Consider the following 13499-nt stretch of genomic DNA (forward strand, 5'->3'; position numbering starts at 1 on the left):
TGAAGGGGATATTTTAAAGAAAAGTCCAGTGCTCTGGGCAGTTCAACACTGATAATTCTTTCTTCAGAGTCAGTATAGAGTCAGACTTCACAATATGCCTGCGGAGCCTCCATCAGGAGCTATCCATTTGGGGTATGACAGCTCAAGATCCTGCAGTGGTCCTTCTCCTCTCTCACCCTATCTCCACTTCTTCACTGAAAGAAAACCATTTTTTGCCTTAGCATCTTATAAATGTGATTTTCTTCTTGTTTGGGCTTGGCTGAGATGACATTTTTCTCCATAAATGTCACTAAGCAGTACCCTGATGTTCAGCCTTGACACCACAAACTAGGTCCCTGATTTCTAAAACCCAGTAGAGAATTGAGCCTCTAGTTTATAATTTTCCAAATCAAACCTCCAGTGAGGAGTTTTCTAGGACTCTTTAAAACTGCTTCCCCATCCCATCCACATCCGGCAGCCCTTCCATGATACAAGCACCACCTGGGGCCAGCATTACCGAGAGCAGCTTTAGAAATCAAGGAGGAACAGATGTTGTAGCTGGAGGAGGAAAAAGAAAGTAGGGAAGTGCTGCTTACCCATGGTGGAAACCACAATGAAAGTGGGGATGCTGGGGCTATTGTGGCTGAAGGTGGTCACGCTGCAGTTGTAGGAAGTGGCAGGCGTTAGGCTGGAAATGGTCACTACATGTGAAGAGACAGTGACAGGTTCCTGCAGACATGGGGAAAAACATACAGAAGTTTGTCTCTCCTGTAAACACAAATTAGTGCTCCCCTCTCCACCCATATATTTGACCAGGCAAAATCAGATCTGGTGAAAGAAACCAGCACTTTGGAACCCAGGGAAGGTAACTAGGGCCCGCCCTTGAAAATAAACTGGTAGCCCAGCACGCTGGCAGAAGAAGGGAGAGGAACAGGGGTTAAAACAGCATCAGGAACAGCCCAGAGCACCCCATGGAGTCCCAGAGGCCCTTGGGGAGTGCAGGATGGTGCCTCACAGGGGGCTGGTCAGACACACGCTCCGTGGGGGAGAGTGCTGCGGCCTCCGGGACATCCCCAGATGTGGGCAGAGCTCATGAACTCTGGTTACTAAGCCATACAGGTAGGAGGAAAACAAAGTTACTTTTATTCAAAGCGCAGCCAAAGCCATGACAATCTCTACACCCTCATATGAATACATGTCATCTCTGCCTCTGAGGCAGTTCCTCTGGATGTAAAGAGCTGTGAGCCTTTTCCAGTGGCCAAGGTGAAAAGCAAAGCTAGAGCAAAGCCTTTGGGTAATAACTATGATCAGACATTCCACACTTCAGTTTTTCTAGCTAGTAGAAACTCTTTACATATTCATACAATGTTTTAATTACTATGTCCCCGATAAACACTTCTGTGCTTTTTAAATGCTGATACAGCAGAAGAAAACAAATACAGCAGAAGAAAACAAATACAACACATGCAGTGACTTATAGATACAGCTCCTTAAGGTCCTCAGAGGCTTTTCTGTACTCTTCAGCAGAACCAAGGGTGAGTTGCAGATGTGAAAATAGGGACACTGAGACAGTGGTTTAGAAAGGGAACAAGGAGAAGCTTTATGAATGAACTCACTCCGGATGGAGAGTGCAAGATGTTGTAACAAGTCCCGATTTTTGCAGTGGCTTGTTGTCAGTCATGGGCTCCTTCTACGTTAGCAAGGGTTCCTGTTGCAGTGCAATTCTGAGGTACATTGCGCAGATGAAGTCACATGTACATGAATGTAAGGGAGGAGACTTATTCCCTGAGCTGAAAGGAGGGGCCACAGTTTGGCAATTGGACTTGGTTGGATGTTTTCCATTTTCCCCTCTGGGAAATTTAAATTAGTCAACCAAAACCCAGAAGCTGTTGCTTTTCATTTTGCTGATTTAGAAGGGAAAATGGAAAAGCACAAACAAAGAATTTTCACTAGTCTAATGGGAAAGCACCCCTTTTTACAGTTCAAAAATGAGCCCCTCCCCTTTTTTCATAGAGGCAGAAAAGACAGTGATGAATCTAATGAGGAATGGACAATCTCTGTGCATTTCCCAGTGCCAGATGTTCATGTCAACAAACGAGACACCCACTGAAGCTCCTGCCAAATGGAGCAGTCTTTTCCTGATATTCTTAAAACAGATCTGCTCTGCACTAAAGCTGCAAATCCTGTGGTACCTTCTTTGCCTGATCACGTCATTATTTTGAATTTGTGCTAAGTGGATAATGACTTCATGATCTTTAGCTATGCACTGTGAAAAAGCAGGAATCTAGATCTGGAATCCAAGCTATCTAACAGATTAAAGTGCAATTAAATGTGGGTTTTTTTTTTCCTTTAGTCAGTGCCTTTCTTGATTTAAAAATTATATTAAATAATTCAGACTGGTCTTCCAAAGGATTAAAGAGTGTATATGTCTCTCATGTGATAACCAGCGGTCTGAATGGGTTATTTTTTACTTTTTTTCCGAATTATTCCCCATCACGTGTGACAGTCCACATTAGAGAATGATGTTTCATGGCATGTAATCACAGTGATTCACTATACCATCACCTAAACTGCAAACTGAGCCTCTTATGTCACACAGCATTGAATGTCAAGGAATTAAAACTACTACTGCTCTGTTCTTCACTGAACAATGTTACCAATCTAAATACTCAGATATTCAGGTGGTCTCTGAGCACAGGTACCTAACTGGAGAGAGAAAAGGAGGTTCATTTGTGAGGCTGAAAAGGTGGGTCTCGAAGGAAATACCCTAAGAGACAAGATGGATGAGGAGCAGCCACATTTGCAGCATAAAGGTACTCTCTGAATAGCAGTGAAGGTCCTACTGAACTTCAGTTAACAGTTCTCAAAACCAGGAATAAAGTAGGCCAGAAATGATTAAATGCTGCATAAAAGATCTCATGGCATCTAAATATGTTTGGTTTTCCCATTCCTTATCAAGCTACCTGAATACTTTTCCCTTCCTGCTCATTGACATTTCCTTAGTTTTGTGGCCTTTTAGGTTTTGTATGATATATTAGAGCCATTTTCATGAGTAGCCAGTACACTGAGACTCTGTTGGATGCACATAGCTTCTGTCCAACTAGTTATAATCTCATGAATAAGACAGAAGACAATTTTATATTGCAAAATAACAGAATATTTTAGTATTTAAAATGCTTTAGTAGTTTTAGCTTTTAAATGTTTAATTTTGAACCACCTTACCGCATTTGGTTTAATGATCTAACCTGTGTACTGAGCATAAAATGTCATTGGGCTTTACACACAAATGCTAAGCAGCAGACACCAAACCAGAAAGATGCAAGGCCCAGTCTCAGTTTCAGAGATGAAGAGCAGAAACCAAAGATGACACACGTACATACCTGGGCATTTGTTTCCTGACCAGATCCAGCCTGCTGGCAGTAGACTTCAAAGAAATCAGCCACTCCTTCTTCCACCCACAGCAGAGTCACGGAGGTCTGAGTCTTGTTGACAGCAAACAGTGATTTTGGAGGGGCTGGTTCTGGTTAAAAGAAAATCTCCTTTTATTAAGCTTATCTTTAAGACTCCAGACAACTGAGAAGAGGAAGCCTTGAACAAAAATGAAAGCAATGCCTGATGCTCTTCTATCTTTCATTTCCCTCCGATAAAGCCTGCCACTGTAAAGTCCTGCCTCTCATGATGACAAACTACCACTTTAAAATGGGAAGATGATGAAGTATCTTGGTTTTTATTCTCTATTTAAACTGTTCTCTGTTTGGACAGTTGGATAATTACTTCACTTCCCTTTCCAGCAGAGCTCTTGTTTGAGGACAATCAGCATATTCTATTTATAGAATAATGTTAGCAGAAAGACTTCCAGGAGAAGATGGCTGTCCACCTGTTAGCAATACATTTGGTGTAAGAAAGCTTTTCTTCACATGGCCTGACCCAGGAGATGATAAAGAAGCAGCTTCCCACAAGCAAAGGCCATCTAGGTTCATTTAATTGTAGCAGCAAAAGTATTTAGTCAATTAGCAGTTTAAAAAAAAAATCTTGTAGTTTTTTTCTTTTTCCAGTCTAACACTTAAGGGCCATCGGATCTGCTCTCATTTCAGTTAGTTGCAGGAACTTTCTCTCCTCACTGAATACAGAGGTCTAGATCTCAGGGGTCTTCAATTTATTGCTTTGATTTTTGTTGCTGTTATGCCAGATGAACTGACAATGGGCAAACATATACAAGGGTCTGGCAAGGAGGAGACAACCCTGTGATAGGAGAGATATGGAGGGTCTCCTGGGCGTGATGACATCATATATACTGTGAAACACGGATTAGGGTCTGCACCCAGCGCCCCCAGCCCCATGTGGGGTGGCCTCAGCTGCCACCTCCCCCCACCATGGGCCCCTGTGGCTGGGCAGGCAGTGGCCCATGGGAGGCCATGCTGATCTCCAGTGTAGGCCACCCCCCACTGCAACCCCACCTGAACCAACCTGGAGTATGGGAAACACAGGGGAACAGGAGGGGAAACCGTGAGGAGCAGGGGGAGGAGCAAACAGCCTCGGCATGATGTTAAGGCAAGATATACTTTTTTTCCCAAGATTATTTAAAGATCAAGGCTTGATCCCAATTTTCATCCTGACGACTTCACACAACGGGTACTGGCAATGCCTAGCTTTCAGCGCCTCAGGCATCTTGGGCTCCTTTGGTTTGCCTTCAGAGAGCACAAAGTTTGGATTGTACATTTCTGAGCTGTTTCCAGCGTTTTCAGATTTCCTAATCTGTGGATGTTTAATAACAGTTGTCATTCTCAAACAATGACCTGATTTGAGGATCCTGACACACTACATACAATGTGCTATGTACAAAAACATTTTACTCTTATTTTTTCCCTTCACAAATAATTTGTTATTCTCATTCTGTGAGATGCTGTCACAGGAGCCTGGACGTGATGTGTAAGATCTGCCACAGAAAACCTGGCACAAAAGACTTGCTCAAGTGGGTATAGACATTTTGGAGATGTATCTGATCCTCAGACAATCAGATCAGTGTTGTAGGGTTGGAGGCTGCCCAGATTATATTGGCATTAGAGAGAGAGTTGGGTAGGAACTGAGGCACATTTACGTGGCTTCTTCTCTGTCACAGGGATTGCAGTGTACGTGTTGTCCCAGAACTACATAGGAAAGCGTCCCTCTCCCTTAATCATACCCATATATCTGCTCTTGGATTCAGAAACACATTCCATCCCTCACTCCAGGTAAAAAATGACTTCAATTAAAATATGAGTTTTGCATTTGGGCATCAAGCCCAAGCAAACCCTCCTTTTGCCTCCAGCAAATGGCTTGATTTTTCTGCAAGTGGAAAGTTGCCAGGATGAAGCAAACATCATGGAGGGAAGAACATTTGGCAGGAATGCTTAAGTGACTGCCAAGTGCTGAGTCGTCTATCACTTAGAGTCAGTTCCCACTACTGATAATTACAACTCCCATTGCTCCCTCAGAAACAGAGAGAAGAAAACCTCTACTAAAATATCCTTACTATTGCCTATTCAAAGTGCAAACAGAATAAAGAAAAAAACAACAAACCAAAACCAATAAAAAAAACACACCCAGAAGTCTAGAAGTGATTTATCAAAATAGAATTCATTCCACCTTCTCTTTGTTGTCAATGAAAGGGCAAGAGCAAAATACCTATACCAGTTCAGTAAGAGTCTGCCTTCCATAAGCAAAGAACAGGAAGATAAAACTAGGCTGCAGGGTGTACAACATGAATAATACATGGCACTTGTGGACCTGTCTGAAAGATAAAGCTAGCTGATATTTTGAAATAACCCCCTAAAATATTTAGACAATGGTAGCAGGGTATATACTCAACCTCACACATCTACCCACTCAGCCCTGGGAACAAACACACACACACACATAACTCTGTGCACAGACACACGGCATGGGGAAAACAGTGGACAGGACTTGCATAGGGAAGGGAAAATCCATGGAATTTGTCTATATCTTTCAAATATTCCCTTTGGTAAAAAGACCTAGAAGAACTTCAGATTCTTGTGGCTGTACAGCTTGCCACAGCACTGTTTAGGAGATTTGAGTAAGAGCTATTGAGAAAGATGAATGGACAATTGCTTCAAGATCTCTAATTCAGTTAGAAATTATGGAGTCCTTTAAATTCACTTCTTTCACTGTCACTCACAAAAGGTTTATTATGCATGTAGAGAAGATAATCCAGTTTGAAATTACTAACTCTTCTTTACCCACCTTCACAGTGGAGTTAACGCCTGTAAAAGCAGTTAGGCACACTTTGAAATTTCACAGCTTTAGGCACCTAGGACTCAACAACTCAACATGTGTGCAAAGATGAAGTAAAATCTCTTAGGGTACAATGGTGCAGTGTCCAGCCTTCCTCATAGGTAAAGGAAGATATTAGGCACAAATTTATATTTTGAAGTCCTACCTTAAGGATTAAGTTCTCAAGTCTTTTTTTGTTTCTTTGAGTAGATTACATATATATCTCTTAGAATGATGCTGGGTTCCACAGCTATGAATCTGAGTGTTTTTGTAAAGAGTACTGCCATTGATTTAAGGGTACATTTTGTAAAGAGTATTGTCATTGATTTAAGGGTACATTTTTGGTGTTGGAAGACTACAGAGATGTTCAGGGAGAGAGGAGGAGAGACAGGAAACCAGACCAGGTGGCAGAGTGCAGACCCAAAATTAGACTTCTCAGAAACAAGGTTCTGCTTTGTATTGAAAAGTTCATCTGCAAAGCCTGAGTCACCATTCCCAAAACCTGCCTATGTTCAAGACCTTAGGGAAGCAGCTATGAAGCAGAGTTGTTCTCCCAGTGAGACATTAAGTGATTCCCACTCTCCTAATTCCACTTACAGTCAAATTCTGCCACTCTTGTTCCTCTTGGGTAATACTATTCTAGGAGAGTAGATTCACATACAGGAATGAGACAATCTTCACAGCAAGGTGAGGTGAAAATTACAGCTTTGCAAAATAAATGCAGTCACAGGTACATGACTCTGAAATAACAAAGATGCTGAATCTGCTGACAGAGTTACTTTTAAAGTCAAATGAGATGAGGAGTGAGTTTATGACTTACAAACAAGCACTTCTTACCCAATTTCACAAGCTGGGGCAGGGAAGTATTGCTGCCTCTTTCAGTACAAGCAGTCACTGAAAGGTTGTAGATGTCCCCCGGAGGCAAGCTCAACACTGCAGTCATCACATTGCGTGTTACCTACAGTAATTATAGACACCAACTGTTAAATATGACATACATCCTTCTTGTAAAATGAATCTTGTCACTTAATATACTACAAAGCAAGCTCTGTGCATCACAGCAGATGTTTTCTGCATACTCTAGACTTGTTAAATGAACCAGTTCCCACTGAAACTAACTGTGGAAAGCCATAACACTCGGCAGAATATCACAATGCAAAAAGGCGGCAATCTTAGGCTGTATTTTCTATATGACCAGTGAAAATTTAAGGAAGAAAGAAAATCTCCTTCACACCAATGACAGTACTCTTGCATCTAGATTTTTCAAGTTGTGCAAAATGCTAAACAAGCCATGGATTTGAGTCCGTTGCAATTTTAGATTAATTTAAATCAGGTCAGATATCTAAGAAGAGTACACAAGACACACATAGGCAAGCCTTCATATACCTGAAGAACCTGCAAATTAAATCTGACTGGGCAAGTCTAACACCTGCCTGGAGACCTGTTGACTTGACAATATATCTCAGGGCCTGAATTCAGTCATCTGCAAGTTTGAAACCAGATATGATCCAAAACTGAGCTGAGATTCAAAAGACTGCAAATAATTTCTTCCTGTTATTTTAGGGTTAAGCTCCCCATTTCTCCAGGGTCATGGAGAAGGATGCAGAACTCAGATACTGCAACAGACTGTTTTCAGAGCACTTGTGGACTGTCTAGAAAGGCCACATTAAGGAATCTCATGCTGATTTTCATAGTCACTGAATTTTCAGGCTGAAGCTTTCAGTTCCAAGAGAAACAGACAGTTCTGAATAAAGACTAACAGGACTGTGCACATGATTTTCATCACTTCTCTAAAAACTGACCAACTTCTACAGAGTCTTGGGAAGTACACAAGCAACAGGAAGAAAAAGTCATCATTGCCTGAGAGCGTTACCTATATATTTTAATAATCCCACAAGAAAAACAACCATAATAACCATCTTAAGAATCATAATAAATCAGATAAAGAGATTACAATCTAGTATGGTTTTTAAAGGAAACCATTTTTGAAAGTGACTAACAGAGCTTAGGAGAAGAGGTACACCCTGATGCCTGCAAGCATGCACCCATATTTACAAATATGAGCAGGACCATAAAAGTTAGCTATAAATAGGCTGTTGCAGCAATTTCCTAAAGAATACTTTCTGGGTTCCCTTGTCCTGAAAATAATATGAAGACAAACATTTCTAAAGACACTCCTAAAGCTTTGAAGTTTTATCTGCAGATATACTCTATTATAGATACCCTCTATTTTTAATCTTTCGTTTAATCTAAAATTACATATTCAATATTCTTTTAAATTTAATTTCATATTCAATGTTTATTTTATATTTATTTAATCTAAGATTTTCATATTCAATGAAGTTGAATGGCACAGAAATCAGATTTTTCCTGGAAGAATAATAACCGTACAAAGAACATGACTTGGAAGGAAGAGAAGAGAGGGGTATCACACCACAATTTTTTTAGAATTCAATTGTTAGAATATTTTATTTGTAGAAAAAAATTTAAAATGTTGAGTTTTCTTCCTCATTTGAAACAAAGATCCAAATATTGAAAGTTCCTGCTGTTCAGAAATGTCATGTTTTTGAACAGTTCTACTAATCATGTAATTAGATTCATGCTGCAACAAGCTCCAGATGGGTGCACTCTTGCAGCCACCAGGAATCCAGTGAAAGCCAGGGTGCTCTGTATAAATGAAAACTGCTGATGAATTTGTGCTTATGCTGAAAATCCACTTCCAATTCAGAACCTTCTGAGTCTTCAGTTGTAGAAGGGAAATGTTTCCCTTGAAAAAGACCAGACACTTTCTCCCTGTCAATGATTAAAAGATCAATAGTGATATAGAAGACAGTCACAGGCCACAGGCTGTATGAAGCTACACTGCTGGCCGTATACATTCCTGCATGCAGTGCTGCACTGCTGTTTCAAATACTTCTCACTGTATGCCCAGGGGCTGCTCTTTTGCTTCAGGTTAAACATGCATCTCAGTACCCTGAAGCAGCATGACTTTAATCCATAATTGGAAACCCCATTAATTTTTCTAAGTGATTTTTAAATATGCTCAAAGAGTTCAAGAAAATGTGCCAAGAACACATCTCAAGTTTTCTAAGAAGTGCACAGATTCTGGGTGAAACCCTCATGCCATCAGTTAGCGGAACTTGTATTCAAACAGAAAATGAAAACCATCTAATTTATAAGGATGTCTATTTGATAAAGTCAGAAAATGGGAAGTGATAGTACCTGGACTGAATGAGCTAAAAAAAAATTCAGACAGTAGTGTAGTCTGGTTAATAAATAGAAATGGAAAAGACCCTATCTGTTCATTAAAAAATACTCTATATTTTACTGTCTGCAGCTCAGAAGTTTATAAGCTATTTTAAAATTCTTACCTAAATTATCAACACTTGCACTGGATCGCCACTGAACCATTTTGTCCACTGGCTGTTTTGAGAGCTTGAGTCTTTGGAAGTGCATGCTAAGGGGGTGAAATAGCTTTAACTGATCAGGCTTCTACAAATCTTAATCAACCTGCTTAAACTTTGTAATACAAAGTTATTAACTCAGCAAAAAAAAAAAAAAAGAGAAATGAGCAACACCTTCCCCATTCATACTTACACTCTTCTTGATTTTTTTCTTTCCTTCTGCAATGACCATCCAATGCAGCATCCTAGAATGAGAAAGGTCAGTACCATCTCCTCCATAGGTCCAGGTGACATACAAAAGGTGGTTGTAATATTCTATGGAGGTAATCTCGGGTGCCACTGGTGCTGAAGGAAGAAGGCAAGTGTATTACAGACAGGGTCTAACACAGTTGATTACCAAATCCAGTAATAAACTTCTGCCAAAGGATACTGTTAGGAAGAGAGCATCACAAAGATAGCAGAAAAATGTTAGTAGAAGCATCTGCGCCTGAGCTGTACCTGAAAGAAACAAAAACTGGCATTTAACCTGGGAGATACTCAGAACAAAAACACATTTCTGTTTGCAATCATTCAGTTTAGAAAAAAAAAATCATGAAGCTACTGGCTGATACAAGCCATTTTTTGAGTCAACATTTATAAATGGAATTCGAAGTCAAGTTAAAAGCCTCAGATATTACTTCACTCTGTTATAGCACTGTAAAGAAATGACAATCAGTGAGAAATAAACAATTGTCACACTGAAAAATTTGGATAACTTTTCCACAGAAAAAAATACCTTCTCTTCACTGAGCTTGCATTATCCTAGGAGAGAAAGCCCCACACCTGCAGTTTTCCAAAGAACATCCTTTTGCATGACAAGTTATGGCCACCTTTGTTCCCAAGGTGAAACTCCCACCATCACGGAAGGCAGCCATCAGCTGACAGCCATCTAAGCACCAAGTGTCTAGTCTACAAGCATATGGTAGTTATGTTATTAGGTATTACGTGAAGCAGCTGTTGTCCCTCCTCTTCCTCCACACACCCAGCTCCTGTCCCCTGTGCTGCACAGCTCAGATTGCCCCACCACAGCCCCAGCAGCCCATTTGATGGCTTGTCTTACACTGGGGCTGCCAGAAAGTCCTTGGCTCCCTGCAACCCAAGAAGAAAGATAGCAACCTCCAGAGCAACTGATCTCCTCCTAATATAGGTATTTAAGATGAGAATTACCTCCTGGAGTTACCTCTCTCTATTAATTGCAGAGGGAGTATAGCTGCTCAGCTCACCTTGGTTGCCTAATTCGGAGGTGCAGGTCCTCAGTTAGGATTTAAGTTAAAACTGAGTGGAGACCCAAAAGTGAAAGTCAGCAATTGGTAAAGATCATAACTCCCTCTCAAAGTGATATCAGTGGGTTAATGTGAATAAAACAGGGAAGTGTGTGAATCTCTCTGCTTGGTAGATTCTTTAGAAGCACCACAGGGAAAATGATGCGGACTGAGTGATCTTCCCCTGCACAAGCCCCCGTTGAATCCAGCGGGTTCGTGCAAAGGCAGCTCAGACACGGCTGCCTGGTGAGAGGACCTTTCCTACCCCCGAGCCCTGGATCCCGGCACAGCTGCGGGGGCCAGCAGCCCAGATGAAACGCAGGACGGACCCGGAGTTCGGGTACCCGGAGCTCGGGTCTGTTTGAAGGAGCCACAAGATGTCACTGCTGCTTTCACGAAGGCTTCTATGACTTTTGCGTTGAGACATTCGTTAGCGAACAGATTTACTGAAATAATCGCTGAGGAAGGCAGCAAATACAATGCACAGACAATTTAGAGCCATTTAGAAACGTTTAGGAAGAGCAGGCTCTCAAATTAATCTTGGAAATGTCCTTTTATGCTGTTGAGAGGAAGCAACCTTATTTAGTATTAAATCTTTCAAGTAATCCTTCTTTCAATTTCTAGAGTTCCCAGTCCACCCCTGTGCATGGATTGCGTATTCCTTACAATTTAAGGTCACGATTGGCATGAATACTATACACTAATAATAATTTCCTCCTATACCTAAATATCGATTACATGCTTTCCCTCTTAATGTTCACACAGCTGTTGCCTTTAGGTATCTGGCAATGAATGTCCAGGATATGTGAAATGAGACTAAGGGCCAGGGCTTGCATGATCCACTCCCCTAGCACCATGTTCCACTGGCAGCTGAGTGGCACCCAGAGGGTGTAGGAAATTACATCCCACTGCTGACCTGGCCCACTGTGAGAGCTGAAAGCATCCAGGGGACCAACAGACAACAGACGTGGTGGTCCTCAACCAACACCAAGAGTCTATCTGTCTTAGTCTTTTTGCTTCTCCAAAGCTAAAAGCATTCTCACTGTAAAATAAAATGTCAGTGGTCTAAAGCATCCTTGCTTATGATTGCTTTAAATCCAGCTGTACAGGAGGTGGCATTAAAAACTCGTTAGTCACCACAGAAACACTGGCAGTCCCACAATCTCTCCCTGCATTAAAACAACAGCGTGCAACTGTGCTGCAGCATGTTGCTCCAGGAGCCTGAGAGAAAAAGTGGTGTTTCTAATAAGTCTCTGGGATCCCCCAAGTCTCCCCTATTCTCCTGGGGACTAGTTGTCATGGGAGAGAGCTATATATCATCTGGTTCATTCCAGGTACTGCAGTTCAGTAAAGCCCTAGCCTCACTATAGACACTCCTGCGTTAGGGAAATGGTTTGTCTGCTCTGAGCTTTCTGCAAGGTGTGGTCCCAAACTCCCAGATGATCATTCTGCTTTGTTTTAAAAAATCAAGCTTATGTTCCAGGTGCAGAAGTTAGCTTTCCAGTTACACACAGAAGAACTGACAGATGGTGTACTGTCAAGAAGACTACAAAACCTTCATTCTAGTAGTTTAAAATGTAGGGCTTTTTGGTGGGGGTTTTTGTTTGTTTTAATTCCTAGCAAACTGTGCAGGGGAGGTAGTGTTATTCAGAATGATGCAGAAAGGGACCAAGTGCTCCATAAAACCATCTGTTCCCTCTCTAGAAAGAAAGAGGCCGAGGGTGATAAAGAACTCTGCAGTACCCCGGTAACCTGAAAGAGTGAAAAGGTAGCACCTTCTGGGGACAAATATTTCAAACCTGCAGACATGAAAAATTGGCATGCCACTTTCTCACAAGTTAGTCTGACAGCAGTCCCTGGACAAAGCTGAAGAGCATGCAAGCAATAAGGTAATCAGAGGAAAGAAGTGTATTTAATGCTCACATTCAATGGTGACCATCTATTGATAAGCACTTGTAATTTGACCAAATCAGATTTCTCTGTTAGGACTCTTCACTTAAAATGATGTGATTTGGCTCACTGCTATTCAACATTTTCATCAATACTCTGAAAGTAAAAGCACTGCTAACAAACCATGCAAATAACATGGCAACTAGCAGAGGAGTGGAGGATTTGGACAGGGCTGTGATTTGAATTACAGACCCCTATGCTGGGCCTGTTCAAACAAAAGTATTTCAGAGTGCCAGGTACAAAGTTGAGACTTTAGGAAAAAGACATGCAGACAACACTTCTCAAATGACAAATTCTGAAAAGCAGCTACCATAGGAAGGAGTCAGAATTCACAGAACAGAAGTAAATCAACACAGACCTCCAGTGTGATGCCATAGCAAATGCAATCATCTAGATGCACAAACAGGAGAGCATTGAATAGGGAGCTGATTTTGCCTCTGTAGGAGTATTCAGCAGGCTTTCAGTCTTCACATACTTTGGTAAAGGTAGTAAAAATTAGAGAGGCAGAGCAGGGAAAAAAAGTAACATGAGAAATTGCCTTACTGTGAGAGCACCTGAAGAGTTCAATGGAGGCAATTTATCAACAGAAGAGAGT

General features: G+C 41.3%; 1 protein-coding gene across 4 annotated transcripts in view; it reads right to left on the minus strand.

Moving 5' to 3' along the window:
* The window catches only part of PTPRO (protein tyrosine phosphatase receptor type O), a 153418-nt gene that overhangs the window by 26026 nt on the left and 113893 nt on the right, over positions 1-13499 (minus strand). For 3 of the 4 annotated variants that reach the window (XM_074871525.1, XM_074871524.1, XM_074871526.1), the window contains 4 exons: positions 9847-9998; positions 7087-7207; positions 3360-3499; positions 576-708 (listed from right to left, as the gene is read on the minus strand). In XM_074871525.1, coding sequence (XP_074727626.1) covers positions 576-708; positions 3360-3499; positions 7087-7207; positions 9847-9998 — 546 coding nt within the window. Of the gene's footprint in view, positions 1-575; positions 709-1595; positions 1720-3359; positions 3500-7086; positions 7208-9846; positions 9999-13499 lie in introns of those variants that run through there. The other variant, XM_074871527.1, reaches the window with a different exon arrangement.

The sequence above is a fragment of the Strix uralensis genome, chromosome 5 (genome assembly GCF_047716275.1).
Source record: "Strix uralensis isolate ZFMK-TIS-50842 chromosome 5, bStrUra1, whole genome shotgun sequence".
Lineage (NCBI taxonomy): Eukaryota > Metazoa > Chordata > Aves > Strigiformes > Strigidae > Strix > Strix uralensis.